At 43.7% G+C, this 16,674-nt stretch overlaps 4 protein-coding genes and 1 non-coding gene across 5 annotated transcripts; 2 read left to right on the forward strand and 3 right to left on the reverse strand.

Moving 5' to 3' along the window:
- Positions 1-134: 134 nt before the first annotated feature.
- L199_007681 (uncharacterized protein) lies at positions 135-2,503 on the forward strand (the record flags this gene model as incomplete). Its single annotated transcript, XM_064893370.1, has 11 exons — positions 135-270; positions 324-478; positions 552-868; positions 961-1,045; positions 1,109-1,184; positions 1,244-1,269; positions 1,335-1,547; positions 1,610-1,742; positions 1,807-1,874; positions 1,948-2,159; positions 2,227-2,503. The coding sequence occupies 11 exons, from the start codon at positions 135-137 to the stop codon at positions 2,501-2,503; spliced, it is 1,698 nt and encodes a 565-aa protein (XP_064749442.1).
- Positions 2,504-2,832: 329 nt separating this feature from the next.
- On the reverse strand, positions 2,833-5,711 carry L199_007682 (uncharacterized protein; the record flags this gene model as incomplete). The annotated part of the gene is made up of 13 exons (XM_064893371.1): positions 2,833-3,064; positions 3,159-3,288; positions 3,354-3,502; positions 3,581-3,622; positions 3,708-3,848; positions 3,923-4,025; positions 4,101-4,111; positions 4,192-4,574; positions 4,670-4,784; positions 4,860-4,915; positions 4,993-5,068; positions 5,127-5,325; positions 5,408-5,711. 13 exons carry the CDS (start codon positions 5,709-5,711, stop codon positions 2,833-2,835), a joined length of 1,941 nt encoding a protein of 646 aa, XP_064749443.1.
- Positions 5,712-6,801: 1,090 nt separating this feature from the next.
- On the forward strand, positions 6,802-6,895 carry L199_007683. Its single transcript has one exon. It is a non-coding gene; the product is annotated as a tRNA-Arg (tRNA).
- An 810-nt stretch (positions 6,896-7,705) lies between these two features.
- L199_007684 (uncharacterized protein) lies at positions 7,706-12,242 on the reverse strand (the record flags this gene model as incomplete). Its single annotated transcript, XM_064893372.1, has 17 exons — positions 7,706-7,761; positions 7,822-8,330; positions 8,389-8,711; positions 8,779-8,883; positions 8,941-8,982; positions 9,042-9,110; positions 9,166-9,255; positions 9,314-9,384; positions 9,449-9,587; positions 9,650-9,776; positions 9,835-10,076; positions 10,153-10,223; positions 10,291-10,449; positions 10,515-10,632; positions 10,703-10,804; positions 10,866-11,077; positions 11,150-12,242. 17 exons carry the CDS (start codon positions 12,240-12,242, stop codon positions 7,706-7,708), a joined length of 3,528 nt encoding a protein of 1,175 aa, XP_064749444.1.
- Positions 12,243-13,720: 1,478 nt separating this feature from the next.
- L199_007685 (uncharacterized protein) lies at positions 13,721-16,009 on the reverse strand (the record flags this gene model as incomplete). The annotated part of the gene is made up of 9 exons (XM_064893373.1): positions 13,721-14,017; positions 14,109-14,267; positions 14,401-14,720; positions 14,783-14,847; positions 14,921-14,990; positions 15,081-15,294; positions 15,398-15,560; positions 15,683-15,822; positions 15,914-16,009. The coding sequence occupies 9 exons, from the start codon at positions 16,007-16,009 to the stop codon at positions 13,721-13,723; spliced, it is 1,524 nt and encodes a 507-aa protein (XP_064749445.1).
- Between the last annotated feature and the right edge of the window lie 665 nt (positions 16,010-16,674).

A 16,674-nucleotide genomic window follows, 5' to 3' on the forward strand; every position in this document is an offset into this window, starting at 1 on the left:
CAAGTTCGAATCATCATCGCGAATAGTTTCTTCCGCTCATAGTCGGTGGCTTCTGCTTACCAGGACGTCCTACCTCCATCGATATAGCAAGTCAGTGGCTCCACAGCTCGACCCTTTCAGTCCCGACTGTCAAAATGAGTAGCCCCCCACCTGCTCTTGCACCAGAGATCACACCGGCCGAAACATACCAGATTGACAGTGATGAATACGATTCAGATCAGGAGAGAGACGACTTGGAAGACGACGAATATGATAAACTAGTCGAGGAAGGTGAGCTGCAACTATGTTGCGGATTTCTTGGTTACAGCTTATCGTTGGAGTAGCCGAAAACGGATACAGCGATGAAGAGATGGAGAAATTCATACATCAACTGAAGGAATCTGGCTTGGTGAATTTCCTAAGGGATTATCTATCGCATGTTGAAGATGGTCAGATGAGATCTCTCAGGAAATTGCTACTTGGTTTCGGGATCATACCTGTGAGTTTCAGCTGTGTATCCACCATACCCGTTTTGAGGGAAGAGAATCAGCCGAGAACCGACCTCCGATTAGCCAATCCCACTACGTAACCCTTCTATACCAAATATACATCTCTTGCCATTCGCGAAAATAGCCCTATCAAGAGTGCTACGTCGAAGACAGCGCTTGTCTCATCTATCGTCTTTGGAGGATGCACTGGACTTGCTGAAAAACTCGAATAAAATCATCGTACTGTCCGGCGCGGGTATATCAACTTCATGTGGTATACCGGATTTCAGATCGAGCACAGGTCTGTACGCTCAATTACAGGAGGAAGGTAACTATGACCTAGATGATCCTCAGCAGATGTTTGATATACATTATTTTAGGGAAAGGCCGGAGGTCTTCTAGTGAGTTCAGCTATCAACAACTACGGAAGGGAACAGAGAACTTCCCAAGGGGAAAGATTGGTTGTCAAGCTGACTCAAAGATGTTTATATAGTTCCTTTGCCAAACAGATCTACCCTAGCAACTTCGTGCCGAGTCCCTGCCACAGGTGGATCAAGCTTTTAGAAGATAAAGGTAAAGTGAGTGATTAGAAGACTACTATATACCAATTCAAGCTGATCCTCTGGTTTGTCTTGCTATAGCTGCTACGTAATTATACCCAGAATATAGATACTTTAGAAAGTTTAGCTGGAGTGGAAAAGGTATTGCAGTGTCACGGTATGTTATCGATTTCCGTAAAAGAACCCAATGAATCTTAGCTGATATTTTATCCTCAGGCTCATTCAAAACAGCTTCATGTCTGGTGAGTTATTCTCAAAATGAGGCCTGATATAATCGTTAGTCCGCTGACTTTCTCCTTCTCCGTAGCGCTGTAAGACCCGTGTACCAGGACAGAATATTGAACCATTCATCATGTCACAGCAAATTCCCCACTGTCCCAAATGTCGCGAGGAAGCTGATCGAAGGCAGCAAATGAGGAAAGAATTGAAGAACGGCAAAGGTAAAGGTAAAGCTTTATGGGACGATGATGAGGAAGAAGAGGAAAATGAATGGGGAGGTGGTGAGCCTGGTATAATGAAGGTGAGCTTTGAGTGAAACGTATCCGCAAGATCTCTGAGCTCATTAAGATGATCTCACTACAGCCTGATATAACATTCTTCGGGCAAGCTCTTGATTCGGAGTTTGACGAGTGCCTGTTCAAGGATAGGGAAGAGGTGGATCTATTGGTAATCATAGGAACAAGTCTGAAGGTTGCTCCAGTCAGCGAGGTATTGAGTGAGTCATCCTGCTTCATAAAGCTCTTACAGAACGTGCACTAATAATATTCACCGGGAAATAGCACATATACCACATTCTGTACCTCAGATATATATCAACCTCACACCTGTCCATCACGTCAAACCTGATGTAAGCTAGCGATTGAATTCGGACAGGCTTAAAGTTCATCAAGCATTAGCTGACAATTTCTTGTTTTGATCAGATTTGTCTTCTAGGTGATGCAGATAGTATAGTAACATATCTATCGTCAAAGTTAGGATGGACGATACCATCACCCGCAGCGATACCATTGCCATCATCACCTAATGTAAACCAGAATGGAGATACTCGAGACGTAGAAAGGAAAATTGATAGAGCGACTCATGTGGCTGTACCTCCAGAGGAGGGCGAATGGATCACAGGAAAGGATGATGCGTAAGCTACCTCAGAAGATGCCTATCGACGAAAAAGCTGACATACCATTGTCACTACTATGACATAGCTCGCACATCCATTTGTATCGAAAGAAAGGAGATATCTCATTCGAAGAAAGTACAATGCCTAACGATAAAAACACGGACTCTTCATCAACCCCTGCTTCAGGAGATACTCCCATAGATCCTACCAAAAGGGAGGTCGGAGCGGAAGACGGAGAAGATATCCCAACGGTCGAGCCTTTACAAGTAGGTGGAGGCGAACCTGAAGCTCAAGATGGATATATAAGCGATGAGAGTGATATAGGTGAAGAGAGACCTTCGAAACGTGCTAGAGGAGAATGACCGTCAGGTTACATCTGATGATATTTGATAAGCACAAGGTCATGTGTGCAAGTATCTTTTGTACAATGCCATTCTGACAATGGATGATGTGCGTCTACAATGCACATAATATTCGATTCTTGTAATGGATGACGCGCACACTCATTCGACAGAAACATAAGATGACACGAGTCTACGAATTATAACAGTATATGATACATTATATGGATGATTGTACTTCACTATCCATCAACAAGAATTATAACGATATTGGGCTAGAATCCAACTTCCTGGGGTAATCTCATTGCGCTTTTATCTTGATCTCATCCTTTTCAAGTCTTTATATCCAATTAACCGCTTTGCACCCCACTGATAGCGAACGATCTCTTATAGCTGAACTGTTTCGGATTATTATTGAAGAAATCCATTTGTTCCTGTCTATAATTATCGGTGAACACAGTGACATTGTTAGATTTCAATCTCAAAATATTCTTTTCAGAGGTATATGTTGGCCAGTTGGTGAAGTTCGAGTTCGAGTTGGATGAAGGTCCGTTGGGGTTGGTGTAGTATGCGAAATTCAACCTGCGCATAAAGCCTTTTGCATTAGTGCCAACACCAGTACTGAGGTTCGTATGGCTAAAATGAAGCAATGATGTCCAAAAGTAATACTACTTACCAATAATCAATCATCTGATACGATAATTGTTGATCCTCAACCGTATAATTACTTCCGAAGCCCAATGCAGTCAAGTTCTGCCCAGGGATAGTCTGACCGTATACATATGGAATCTCACTAGAGTGGTATACTGAGACATACGAAGAATCTCGAATCAGCATCGCACCATCGCGGAAACTGTGAAGCACTACTTACCACCTCTAGCTGGGGGCTGTCCAGGAGTGTTCTGTTCGAACTGATAAGTCCAAGTTTGGTCCAACCCATGAGCATTAGCTTGTTCCAGGAAGTATCGTCGGGGTGCCTGGAATTGGGCATCGCCCAGGATGGCAGCTATTTGCTTGTGACTGAAATCGAAAGTCGAGTATATCAGCCTGCAATTCCTCCCGGAGCACTACCGTATTCATCGATTTATTGTAACTCGCGCTGGGGAGAATCCGAACGTCTCGTTACCGGTGTCGAACGGCCTACATACATCGCATCCCAAGATATCAGTATTTGACAAGGGTACGAAACAAAAGGACGACAGTAGGATGGAATACGAATACTTACGATCCCAAAGACAGATTAGGAGGGTAGAGGGAGTACAACTGAGCCAAAGTGGAATTATCAGGATCGACAGGACTGAGGATCGCTAATAGTTGAAGACCAGTTTCAGTCGAGTTGACGAAATTAGGTACGAAAGATGTTCCCCTGTTCGTTTCGGAAAAGGACATTTGTCAATTTACTTCATCAATTTTAAAAAGAGGATGTGAAAGCCGACTTACTCATCCTTGTTGTTTCCTGAGATGAAAGGTTTCTTGGCGAATCTGCCTTGAGATAGGAGTGTGTGAGGTGAATCGGGGATTAGATCACCATCTATACTTGGTGCTATAGTACACAAATGAACGACCATCAGTACGGTGTACTTTTTCAGAAGCCAATCGCAGTTTTCGACAAGCTTACCGTAAATGAATCTATCACATCACAGTCAACGGTGAGATCACTTATTAGCCAAACTTCTTAGAGGGTCCGGTAAATACGAGATCGCACTTACCCCGCAAAGAGCAGATTGGACTTGACTGCCAACTGACCTTTCAACAATGCATCTGCAGGAAGAGCTTTAAGACATTCGAATCCCGTCAACCCGCTTGAGGTGCTGTTAGAAGTAGCGGAACTAGCAGTAGTAGCATTGGCGGTACTAGTGGTATTTGACGACACACCAGAAGTGGAATTGGCGGATGTCGATGAGGTTGCAGAGCAGTTGGTAACTTGAAGCAAATACTGATAGGCATCTTCCCAAGTACTACCTGTCGGACCAATGGGTGCAGTAGATTGAGCACCAGATTCCATTATCGCACCTTTGAAAGTATTGATGTTTTCATCGAGGTATAGGGTTGAGATAGCGATAGCACCTGCAGATTCACCAAAGACTGTCACCTAAGGTGTGTATCCATACAGTACAAGTAAGCGTTATGCACATGTGCCCCTTGCAAATTGATAATGGTATAATCTGGCAAAAGGATATAACTTACTTGATCAGGATTACCACCAAACGCCCAGATATTCTCTTGAACCCATTCAAGTCCTTTTCTGATATCTTTCAAACCGAGATTGGCAGCTCCGTTCTCGGCGAATCCTGAGCCATATCTACAGTATACCATTAGATGACATTCCCTCAACTTCAACCCGTCATCTAAAGGATTGATTCGCAGTTTTACTCACGGCCATCCAAATGTACCGAGTCTATAATTGAGAGCTACGAAGATGAACGGTTTGCCCTAGAACATATCACATAATCTCAAATCAACCTTTGTTCTCCATTGTCGAGTCAAATGCAGGATGAGGACGAAATCACAGTCTTATCCGCGTATGCTTGAAGAGCTGTAGCGTCATATAAATCGATCGATCCACTAGTGAAAGCTCCTCCATAGCTGATATATATAAGAGCTATAAGTTTAAACTTTGTCTTGTAGGTTAGAGACGACTCACATCCAGACCATTACAGGTAACCAAACGGTCGAAGCATTAGCACCCTGTGGAGCATAGACGTTCAGATACAGACAATCCTCTGATTGCGTTCCGGCCAGTCCGCTGGGGTTCTGCAGACATGCAGGAGGTTGGTTCTGCGCAGTCACACTGAAATTGTAGATGTAACTTTGAGGAGGTGAGAAACGAAGATCACCGACGGCTACGACATACAACATATATCAGCCAAACAATTCTGATGGATACCAGATATTTTGTGTAGTGCGTTTGGAATGTTCACTCACGAGGGGCCGCGTATGGTATACCCAAATAATGATCCTGTCCGACTTCCGCTACGTTCACTCCGGTGATGTCAATGGGCATACCATTCGAGGTATCGGGATAGATCGTTACGGTCGGATGGGCGGAAACACTACTGTTATTGTTTGAAGAACTACCTGTGGAAGTGGAGGAAGAACCGCTGGCTGTCGCTGTTGCTGCAGTAGCATTTTGAGCAGCTGAAGTAGGAGGAGTGTCACTTTGCTGGTTTTGCGGGGCTGGTGCGGAGAGCACGAGTGGTAAAAGAGGTAAGAGAACAGTCCACTTCATCTTGCCGAGAGGGTATACTTATAGATGAACAGGTAAGTGCAGAAGAGGGGTCCTGCCTGATCCAGAAGAGGAAATCTATCCTAAGTAGATGTCAATCGATCGGACTTCTGAAAGAAGCAGTCCACGTACAGTAAAAAGCAAAGGGTTATTTTTTTAATACATATGCTTGCATGCGGTTATGTGCTTGATCGCTGATCTTGCAAGACCTTGTGACCGAAGCACTGAGGATCAATGGACACTCGTAATGCTCTGACACCGACCCTGATTTAACCTACTAACTGCTACAGTGAATGTCATCATCGCCTTCATCCTTCTTTCAAAAGGGTGGAGTGGGGGCGATCAAGTGCAGATGACCGATCAAAGACGGGATGCGGGGTTGTGCCTGAACCTGAGGCCGAGCCGAGAATTGAATTCAGAGCGGATTTTGGATTATCAGGTTGAAAATGGCCACTTCACGCCCCTCAATCGCACAAATTTCAGAAACCGTAGGACCATGAATACTGATACACAGCAGTTAAAGGAGAAACATCAGCTGGGACAAGCATTCCCCTATGATTGGATAATTGAGCAGCACCGAGAAGCGATGCTGATCTCTTGCAAGGAAGTTACGAAATTATGATCAAAAGGAATAGATAGACATGCCTAACATCGAATCGCCATTATAAGTAAACCCGAGCATAAATAGAACAATATAAGGGAAGAATTTGGAATGAAGACTGACAATATCGTCTCATCTCCAATCGGTAAGAATCTGAAACGAATTTAGACTTTCGTACACTTGGTGGTTCCCAGATGTTAGGTTTACTGTGATATCATCATCTGCAGTTTAGACGCAGAGATACCGTATCGGATTAAGTAGTCCATCCAACGTACACATTCGTATCAAATCCCAATTTTTACGACGTTGTTCCCTTATAATCATCAGCTCCTTCATACCCCTGCAAGCAGATTCTGATTCGCAATTCACAGTTCTCACAGAGCCAAGTAACACTCCTCACTAGACAGTTTCAGAACCTCTAGCAAAGGAGACAAGCCAAATTTGAGTCACTTTATATAGCCTTAAAACCACAACAGTAAGCTTACTGTTGTGGCTGGCTTAGCACAGTGGTAGTGCGCCTGACTACGACGTGTATATGCTTTTCTCGTTAATCAGGAGGTCGAGGGTTCGAACCCCTTAGTCGGTTTGATGCCTTTTTGCGTCTCTGTTGATTTCTCCTCTTCGATCTGAGTCGATTGAGACGATTCTGGACGATTTTGGATAGGTAGAAGGTGAGATAGAAGGATTATCACTCCAACCGTTTCTATGCATGTTCGCCTCGTACTTGGAAATGAGCACGAAGGTCTTTGTATGAGTTTCGTGCTAAACAGATGGGGTTTTTGCGTTCATAAGAATTATACGTCCGCCACAAAGCGGTGGGGGAAAAAGAGAGGAAGGAAGTGCCCTTCTAGTCGTTTTCTAACTATTGCACAACCTTGTTTTCATGGTAGTCATCAATTCACCTTACTTTTAAAGAGCCTACACTGTGATTAGAAGCTTCAGAGCGAAGTTGTTTGGCTGAAAGGTTCTAGACGCAGGAAGCAAGGATAATGGGTGGAGGAGCAGGGAAAGCGCCACATTCAAATCAAAGACTATCGAAGACGCTTGTTTATACATGATGAGATGTTGAGGTGAATTATCAATATCTTTCAAGATTGCATACCCCATGGACATGATCCATGTATGCATGAACGTACTCTGATTTTCAATTTCATTTCATGCAAGCAGATAGAGAAATAGTTAACCACGACACAATGCAGTGCGACTTGTAATTCTGCTGTACCTAGGGCAATCTCATCGATGTTCCCTTGATTTCACATTCCAGCATTCAAGATATAAATCGTTCGCATCCTCCATACAATTACATCAGACTACAACAATCATCCACATCCCATCCCATTCCTCCCATAGTCATACCACCAAGATTCATATAAACGACTCAAGATATCTCTCTTATTTACATACTTGCGCTACTTAGATTAGGATCATAATTCGGTAATCCAGTGACGATACCTATCAGAATCCAAAATGTCAGTGCCTCTTTAACAAAGGACAAAGAACTAGGTCACTCACCATCAATGAGAGCATTCCAGTACTGAGAACTATTACCTCCCGCCCCTGCTCCCTGGACGATAGCAGGTGAAATTCCAAAATGACCATTCATCATATTCATCCCGTTATTTCCCATCTGACCCATTGGTATACCGCTCATGCCCATCATCGACAGATTATTGTTGCTTTGATGATTCATCTGAGAAGATGCGTTTTGAGGTGATTCAGACATAGTACCCATCATTGGTCCGCCACTAGCTAAAGAAGGATCCATCCATCCCATCGCACCGGTATTATCGAATCCACCATTCGCATTTCCATTGTTATCATACTGTACACTACCGTCAGGGAGTGTACCAGGTATATATCCAGTCATATCTTGAGATTGACCCATCTGATCGTTCCCTACGAAGGAGTTTGATCGAGAAGTTGGTCCGACAGGTGGATGCTGTGGGAATGGACCGATCCCAAAGTTCAGTCCCTCTGTACCGGGTCCAAAAGATGTATTGGATTGTAACCAGTGATCGAGTCTGTAACGATCGCAATATCAGCACCGACTTCGCTGAGTGGGTAGGTGAAGGTACGTACAATCGCTGAGGATGGTCTTCTTCTGGACTTTGGCCCATACCTGGTGGAGTAGGACCCATACTGTTGCTGGTGTAAGGACTTGCTCTAACATAGCTCTGAGGTGAAATAGCAGGTAGAGGAGCGTTTCTCGGCCCTCCGCTTCCCGGCTCGCTCGAATGAGGTGGAGTAGGATTAGGTGGAGCTGCCATAGACGTTGAAGGCGGTTTAGAGGTTGATCGTTCGAATGATGTGTTGTCTACTGATAATCTACTAGAAGGCAGTGTAGGTCGTCTGGCGAGCCTTTGAGATTCCATTTGTTGGGCTCGTTGGTGCAATGTATAGATCTACGATTGATCAGGTCATCAGCTCCTGCGACCACTTGGATAGACAGATACATGAAGGACGGCTCACAATCGCCGCTTCCTTCTGCGAAAAGTCATCCGCTTTGGGATCATGAGGATGCTGTTCCATGAAAGCTTGGATGATCTGTTTCATCTCGCTTGCTCGGGGTGCGCGCTATAGCCGACAGCCGTGGTCAGCAGGTGTTGCAGTGAATGAGAAACGACCACTCACAGGATCTATGATGATACTGATACCAGCTATCATCGCGGCATTCTGCATGGAAATATAGATAAGCAAACCTTCGTAATTTCGTTAAAGGCTGTAACACCCACAAATTCTCGGAAAGATCCACCTAGTAGAGTTTCAAAGAAATCTGGACAATCAACTTTGAACATTTGACGCTGTTGTATTCACGATTAGTCTCGATTCCTACCATGTCCCTAAGGCACCACTTACCAATTTGTAATCTGTAACAGCAGCGTCGAAACAAGCTTGTCTCGATAAAGCATATCTAGAGCTTCTAAGTTTACGAAGTAGCCAGGGACGCTACACCAAGCACAAGTGGTCAGCCATATCATTCGAGTACCGTGAACTTCAAACTTACGTGAAGGATTATTGTAAAATGTAAGATCTCAGTTTGGATATAATATCTATGAATAGGTAAAAACCACATTTCTGTTCATACCGACAATGATCAATCAATATAACACCGGATAGTAGATATGATAATTCGACTCACTGTCGTCGTAAGATTTATCAGGAGTCAACATCTTATAAGTTGGTGGTAGATTCTCTACGAATTGTTTCAACTCTGCATCTAAAGCTTCTACATCTCTATATGAACCTTGTCCCGATAGTCTTTGGAAATGCTGCGTGACCTAGACCGCAGTCGGGATATTCAGCGATGAACAGTATTTCCCAGAACGTAAGAAGTGCTCACTTTGGCCACTATACAGCCCAACCCTCTTCTTAGAATGAGATAAGTAGCAAAGGTAGGTTCTGAGAAAGGTTTAGGTAAAGCTTTCTTATCATCTTTCAAAGCTTCCAATTCGATATTTGATGGTGGCCTACGAGTACGACGTCGTATCAGTGTGTGTCGCTGTAGCAAGACAGTCCGGTACTTACAAAGTATCAGCGAAGTTCGGATCTATGGCTGTTGGTCTACCTAGCAAACAAGAGTAGGTCGCATCCGCATGTATCAGGTACGACCATAATCTTCTTCTGTACTCTGTAACATAAGGGTCTAAGCCCAACTTGGTCCCATCACGATGTAGGCCTAATGCCTGTCCTATAGTGAGAGCATATCGGAATTCCGCCCATCCTTCTGCTAATCGTCGCTCATGCATCAAGACGAGGTATAGTCCGGTCTACATTTGTCGAAGCATTAGCTTAGCTTTGGAGTGTAGGTCGCAATGAGCAAAAGAATGGGAAAATAGGACATACACAAATGCGGGTTTCAACGAGATGAAGATTCTCAGCTTTCACTGCGCTGGCAATATTGATGGCAGTTTTGGCTATTCGACACACAAATCAGCAAATGCATATATGCCATTCCAGTGTGAGTAAGTAAAAGCGACGCACAATTCCAGTAATACCTCAAACTAGTCAACCTTTTCTCATGTTCCGTTCCCACCAATTCATCCGGAGCAACCCTAGTCGACAAGGCGAAAACGATAAATACCAATGGTAAGGCGAGCACAGCCGCGGCGCTATTCTTGTGAGAATAGACTTGTTCGAAGGCTACAAGCGATGGGAATGATATCAGCTATCGCGTATGAGGATAAAACAGAGTCAAGAGCACATACCCAAACGGAACAGGTGCTCGTCAATTGGGTACCTGACGTAATTGACTTTATCGAAAAACCACTGAGTAATCTTCTCTGCTAGATCTCGTGGTGGTAGATCTTTCATTAGGACGGTCATCTACATTTCGGTGTGCCAAGAAATTAGCGACCGCAAAAAACTTCGTTGTGAGATAAGGCTGTTTACTCGCCTTTTCAGGATTGAGCCCACAATCGTTAAACAACTTTGACAGTTGTTCAGCAGGTGTACCATGATAATCCAAACCGAGAGGAACAGGTCCAGAAGGATGCAACTACGAATTGCGAGATAAGCTGAATGAACGACTGACGACGCAGAGTGGATTGGTAGCTTACAGATTGAGGTAAAGGGTTCCTGATACCTGTTTCCCTATCCAAGCCTCCTACGACAGCATCCTCACTCTCCGGTCCGTTGTCCCACTCCACGGAATGTTCTATCCTGGATTGGGTGGATGAGGTTTCAGGTCGTAGATCTAACTTCTTTTCGTCCTCTGAATCGGGCGGTAAGGAAGCAGAAAGGGGAGGAGGGGATGTTGCAGGTGCGTGATCTACCGTAGATGATACAATTATTTATCAACTATTGTTTCATGCAGCTGCTTGACAAGATGATTGTGACTTACTGATTCTCCAATCTCTGAGAGCTTTTCCTTCTACTCCATCTACACGATTGACAATAGCATTTACCATAGCTTCTAATCTCGCAACTCTAACGCTGATGGTGGGTAGCATCGATGGTGGTCTGGCTGTCGTCGTAGTCACAGCAGGCACATCATTACCATCTTTTTTGGTATTTTCTTTAGGAGAAGGTCTAGCGGATTGACTTTCGACTTTAATGATATTCTTCCCTCCTGGCGGTGTGGTAGGACGGGAATATGGAACACAAAGCTCTGGTACTCTCCTAGCTACACAATGCTGACATGGTGTTTCCCTATTACATTTCTGTTTCCTCTTTGCACATTCTGCACAAGACAGGGCTACTCTCCTCTTCTTCTTTTTCTGAGTAGGTTGACCATCCGTCTCATTCCCATCTTTCGGAGCAGCATGTTTATTGTTATTTTTCCCACCACTGCTACCTGTATCAGGCGGAGGTGGAGACGTAGGATAATTTCCAGGTTGAGATAAGACACTTTCCCTCCTAGTGATTGACGGTGACACGGTCCTGTCGTCTGCCCAGTGTGAACCGTGAGAAAGGGATTGAGAGCTGGTAACGGGAGTGATAAGAGGAGGAGGTTTTGATGGTGATTCACGATACGATGGATAAGTTGAGCCTGATCCTCTAGTATGTGACATTGTATACCCTCCAGGTGAAGCGTCCCATCCAGAATGAGAGCTTCTACCGTGTGGATGGGAATGAGGGAAATCAACTAAGGATGGTAACCTATTTCCACTGGTATCTCTAGGTGAAGGTCCAGGTGCAGCGGTAGCCCAACTAGGTTTATTCCTCGACGAATTCGGTCTGTCTGTTGCTGATGCGGATGCCCAGGATTGAGGATCGGTATGTCCTCCACTGGGCGAAGGCACGTCTCTGTAATTTGGTGATCCGAACGAATGGTTCATAGGTGAATTAGCTGAAGGAATAGGTGGAGGGAGATAAAATGAGGATGACGGTCTATTCGATGAAGATCCATTCAAGGGAGGAGGCGGAGGATATCTAGAAGAGGAGGATGAAGAGGTTGGAGGAGGAGGATAATGATCATCGTTATTTCGGTGCATTATGGTGGTGGTAGTGTCGTTTCATCCGTAGTGTTGAAAGGGAAGGGAAAGGGCGTCTTAGTGGGAAAAAAGAACGTCGACAGTTGATTTCTGTTCTTCTTGTGAATTTGGTGCTAAGGAGATATACGTGTGTATGAAGGGGTATAGGGTATGTTTATAAATATGGTAATGGATCTAAGGTGAGAGCTGATGGATGAAAAGGGGACACGTTAGCAAGATGTCACATATATCATAGATAGATTGATAGATAACAATCCAGCTGAGCAAAGTGTACTTTTTTCATCCGAAATGCAACGACGACGACAACAACGTGCCATCTAAGTCACATCCAAACTGTATTTTGACATACCATACACGAGGGGATAAACGATCAACTCACGGTATCAGAGTACAGCAACTGACTATCCAAGCGGCAGTGGATGTTGTGATCGTCAAGGGTAAAAAAAGGTAAAAAATTGGAGTCACAGTGTGAAGGGTATGTGCGTCGTCCGTTGTCCGGTGTATGGTGCATACAAAGCCTCGATTCCGTGGTATATGCTGATGATGTTGATGATGATGGTCGTCGAGGTACTGTCAGATAGAGTGGGGAAAAAACTCAAGTGGTAACCTATGCTATGATTGTGCGATATTTCTCTCTGTACTCTTGTTCGTTGTTCGCAACACATGCCATTCATACATACTCGTGCATAACCGAGGATAGGATAATAAAATGAACCTGAGCTATATGATAATGTGATAATCATGTACCTTATTCTGTCCAGGTTGACAAATTACAGACAAGCACGGCATCTCCCATCCCCCCTCCGGCTTGACTTGACAACATTTCTACGAACGATCCGGTTGGACGTCAATACAGTAAACTTAAATTATGCACAGAGTCAAAGAGGCGTCGTCCTTGGCCTGGAGTGCGGTGCTCAAAATACAACAAGAAAGGGGGGAAATGGAAGGGGGGAGCAACATGGTAGAAAAAGATTTTCCACCAGGGTTTTTTGTTGAATCCTTCCATCCCATCCTAAAATTTCCGTGGGGCATGCATATCATATGAAATTGGTGCGAACAAGCTTTTGCCAATCAAATGCTGGATTCCATCGGCTTCCTTGTGAATTCCCTGCATACATCGTTCTCATACTAACAAGACGTGATCGGGGCTCTTCATGGTGCGGCAATGGCAATGGAAATGGACCTGAAGGTAATTCACCGATTTATTCGGAATTGGCGCTCACAAAATCTGGAATGAAGCTGTCACTCGCGATCGCCGAAGGTGAAGTTGCTCTTTCCACAAGCTAATCACTCATATGCACAACTAAAATAGATACACAAGATTGACATAAACCGAGACAAACGTACAACACAGCTCGTATCAAACGGGTTTTGTTTATATTTTCTTGGTTCATTATATTTATCAGATATTCCAGCTTATCGCATCTTGTCCAATTCAAAATTCTATCCCAGAGATAAAACCCATCCCCTTCTTCCCTTTAATTCTTATTCACATCATGGGGGCCCTGCGATACACGTTGCGAGTGAGACGTCCTCTGTGAGAGAAGTTGCGCTTGCGCTTGGGGTAAAGGTACTTCCCAGCCTGTATGATCCAGTACAATCCCTCTATCTTTCTTTGATCTCTCCGATTTAGTCCTTAACAAAGTTTTACCAGATGGTACGGCAGATTTGTAACTCATATTATCCGCATCTGCACCATGTATCCCTTCTTCATCTCCATCGTGGGCTTGGGTGTGGTGATGTGGAGAGTTGTATTCTAACCATTCGCTAAATGGCTGCATTCATCATGAACGAAGAACATCAATAGAACAGAGAATCAGAATCAGCTTTAGTCACTGGTCATCAGAGCGAGAGCGGCAAACTCACAGCTATGATGGATAACGGTACATCCGAATAACCCGAGTTGGAATATCTAGGCGTAGGTATAGGTGATTGTACAGGAGATAAAGATGGATATCTTTGATGCGTATGGGGTTGTTTGTCTTTGAATTTATATGCGGATGGTGGTGAAGATATGGATTTCGACTATACATATATCCCTCAAGTCAGCTTGCTTCTTCGTCCAGCTTGGTAGGCTAATATCAGATTAAATATGCAGATTATCGCAAAGTGAGAAACCAAACAAAAGGAATTCATGATGGAGTAAACCAATACATACCTCGGTAACAAGCTGATCAATCGATACTCTAACACTCCCAATCCCAACCTTGCTCTTCGGGCTCTTCGGACCCCTATGTCCCCCCGACCCGCTTCCCGATCCACTCGAAGTCGAAGTGGTAGTGGTATAACCGCTGTACGAATCTGGTAGAAGACCTCTCTTGGAAATAGGCGGTGATTTATAATACACAGAGGAAGATTCCGGTAAGGCGATTTCACCTTCTGACGACGAAGGTGTGAAATGGGATAGGTCGAGTAAGTACATGAAAGTGAGGAAGAAGAGGTGAGAGAGGGATTGGATTATGGGTCGAGAGGCATTAACTATATCCTCAACGGGAAGAATAAGCTTAAAGAGAATTTATTTGGTGATGTGTAAGACTCACCTAATGAAGGTAATTCCACCAAGCTGTAGATCAAAAGTACGATGATTACCAGAGTCGGTAAACACCTACAGTACAAAATGGTGGAAATTAGCATACTGCATGTATATCAGATGAGATCGTGTGGGAAAATGCACTTACAAAGCTTGACAAACTATCCTGAGTTTTTCACCTTTCTCAAATTCCTTCTTCGACCTAATCTGCCAAACCACTAAGGATCCACAACATCGATCAACTTCACCATCGCCCTTACTAGGATCATGATACTTAAGACAGTATCGATAAATCCTCGGAGACTTACTAATCGACCAGATCCCAACATGTAAAACCAATTCTACCCCTAACCAAACTCTCAATAAGATCCCAAATTTCCTTAACCATTCTTGCACTAAAAACAATTTTGATACGCTGGCTTTGGGCATTCGGTACAATATCACCGATATGCCTACGGTCAGACCTATGGATATGGTAGTGGGAATGACAAATGGTATTATGAGTAATGTCCGAGGTATCATCTATAGTATGTAGAATATCACCCATACGATTCAGCAAATTAATCCCTTGTTGCATCCGGATATATGAATCTTGACTTGTTCCAATTGAGTTTATCTGACTCACCTTCCATAACATCCACATTCCAAATCCCACACTTAAACCACCCATAGTCCCACTACACACGATAGTGACTATATTCCTCCTAGCATCATCTTTCGATATATCCGTATAATAAGATGTGAATATAATTCTATAAGTCTGATCTATCGTCATGCCCAATTGTATTCTATAGCGTCTAGTCAGTATTTGATAGACATCTTCCGAGATGCACACACGAGTATATTGGATAATGACAATTTGACTGTGGTCTGGTTGATTAGAGGACAATAGCGATAGTGAAAGACTTACATTATCAACATCAAACCACCCAACACACCTCCCCAAATCACCTTCTCATACTTCTTTCTACGACAAACAAACCTCCACAATCTCGATATTGTGAATCCCAATAAGTACCCTTGTATTACTATACCCCATATCGAACACCACTAAGTAGATCAATACACCGACCATCAGCATTTATATCGACACCCAAAGATATATATATTTGGTGAAAGATGTGATCGAGACAGGCCTTACAATTAAACTATCACGATCCGATCCTAATGTTTGTAACAATACTAAATCTAGATATGCTTTATCTCCCGCTTGAGCATTCTCTTCTGTCAATTCCATTATCCTATCCTATCCTAATTACAGTCTCGGTTCGGTCGATCGTTAAAGGCAAGCCTAGAAGAACGAATGATAAGACGGAATGGTTGACCAACAATCATTAATGGATGAATTAACGACCGAATGAAGTCTATCAAGTCTGTTCTTCATTTCATTTTTATTCTCGGAGGAAGGGGCGTTCAATTTAGCTATGCTCGGATGAGATTGGAACATAACATGTCCATTGATTGATCAATGAATGGACGCGTAGGGCTTAAGCCAACTTGATAATGTATGGAGAGTGTTACAAGGACGTCCGTTAACTCAACTCGAACATCGACTTGTTTAGTATTTAGGCGTCAGAGTACAGTGAGTGAATATATAGTAGTCCTTTGTTTGTGGGTTGATAAGGTACAAGGAAGCGAAGGACAGTCATTTCACCTTTATGGAATACACATGTCGAGGGAACAGATCAGGCTCCATCCCATGTTATCCTTTCAAAGGCGCTGAATTGTGATAGTTGAAGCGAGTAACAAGCGTTGGATGTCATTCTTGCTCAAGCACGTCTTTTCCAACACAGTACAAGGTTTCGCTTTTCGTACCCCGTAGCTGTGCGTGGGATTAACATGGTGGGCCCGTGACATTGTTTGTCGAGTTTAGTTTAAATCACACAATCGTAATGTTTGCAT

This window comes from Kwoniella botswanensis, chromosome 2 (assembly GCF_036426115.1).
Source record: "Kwoniella botswanensis chromosome 2, complete sequence".
In the NCBI taxonomy this organism is placed as follows: Eukaryota; Fungi; Basidiomycota; class Tremellomycetes; order Tremellales; family Cryptococcaceae; genus Kwoniella; species Kwoniella botswanensis.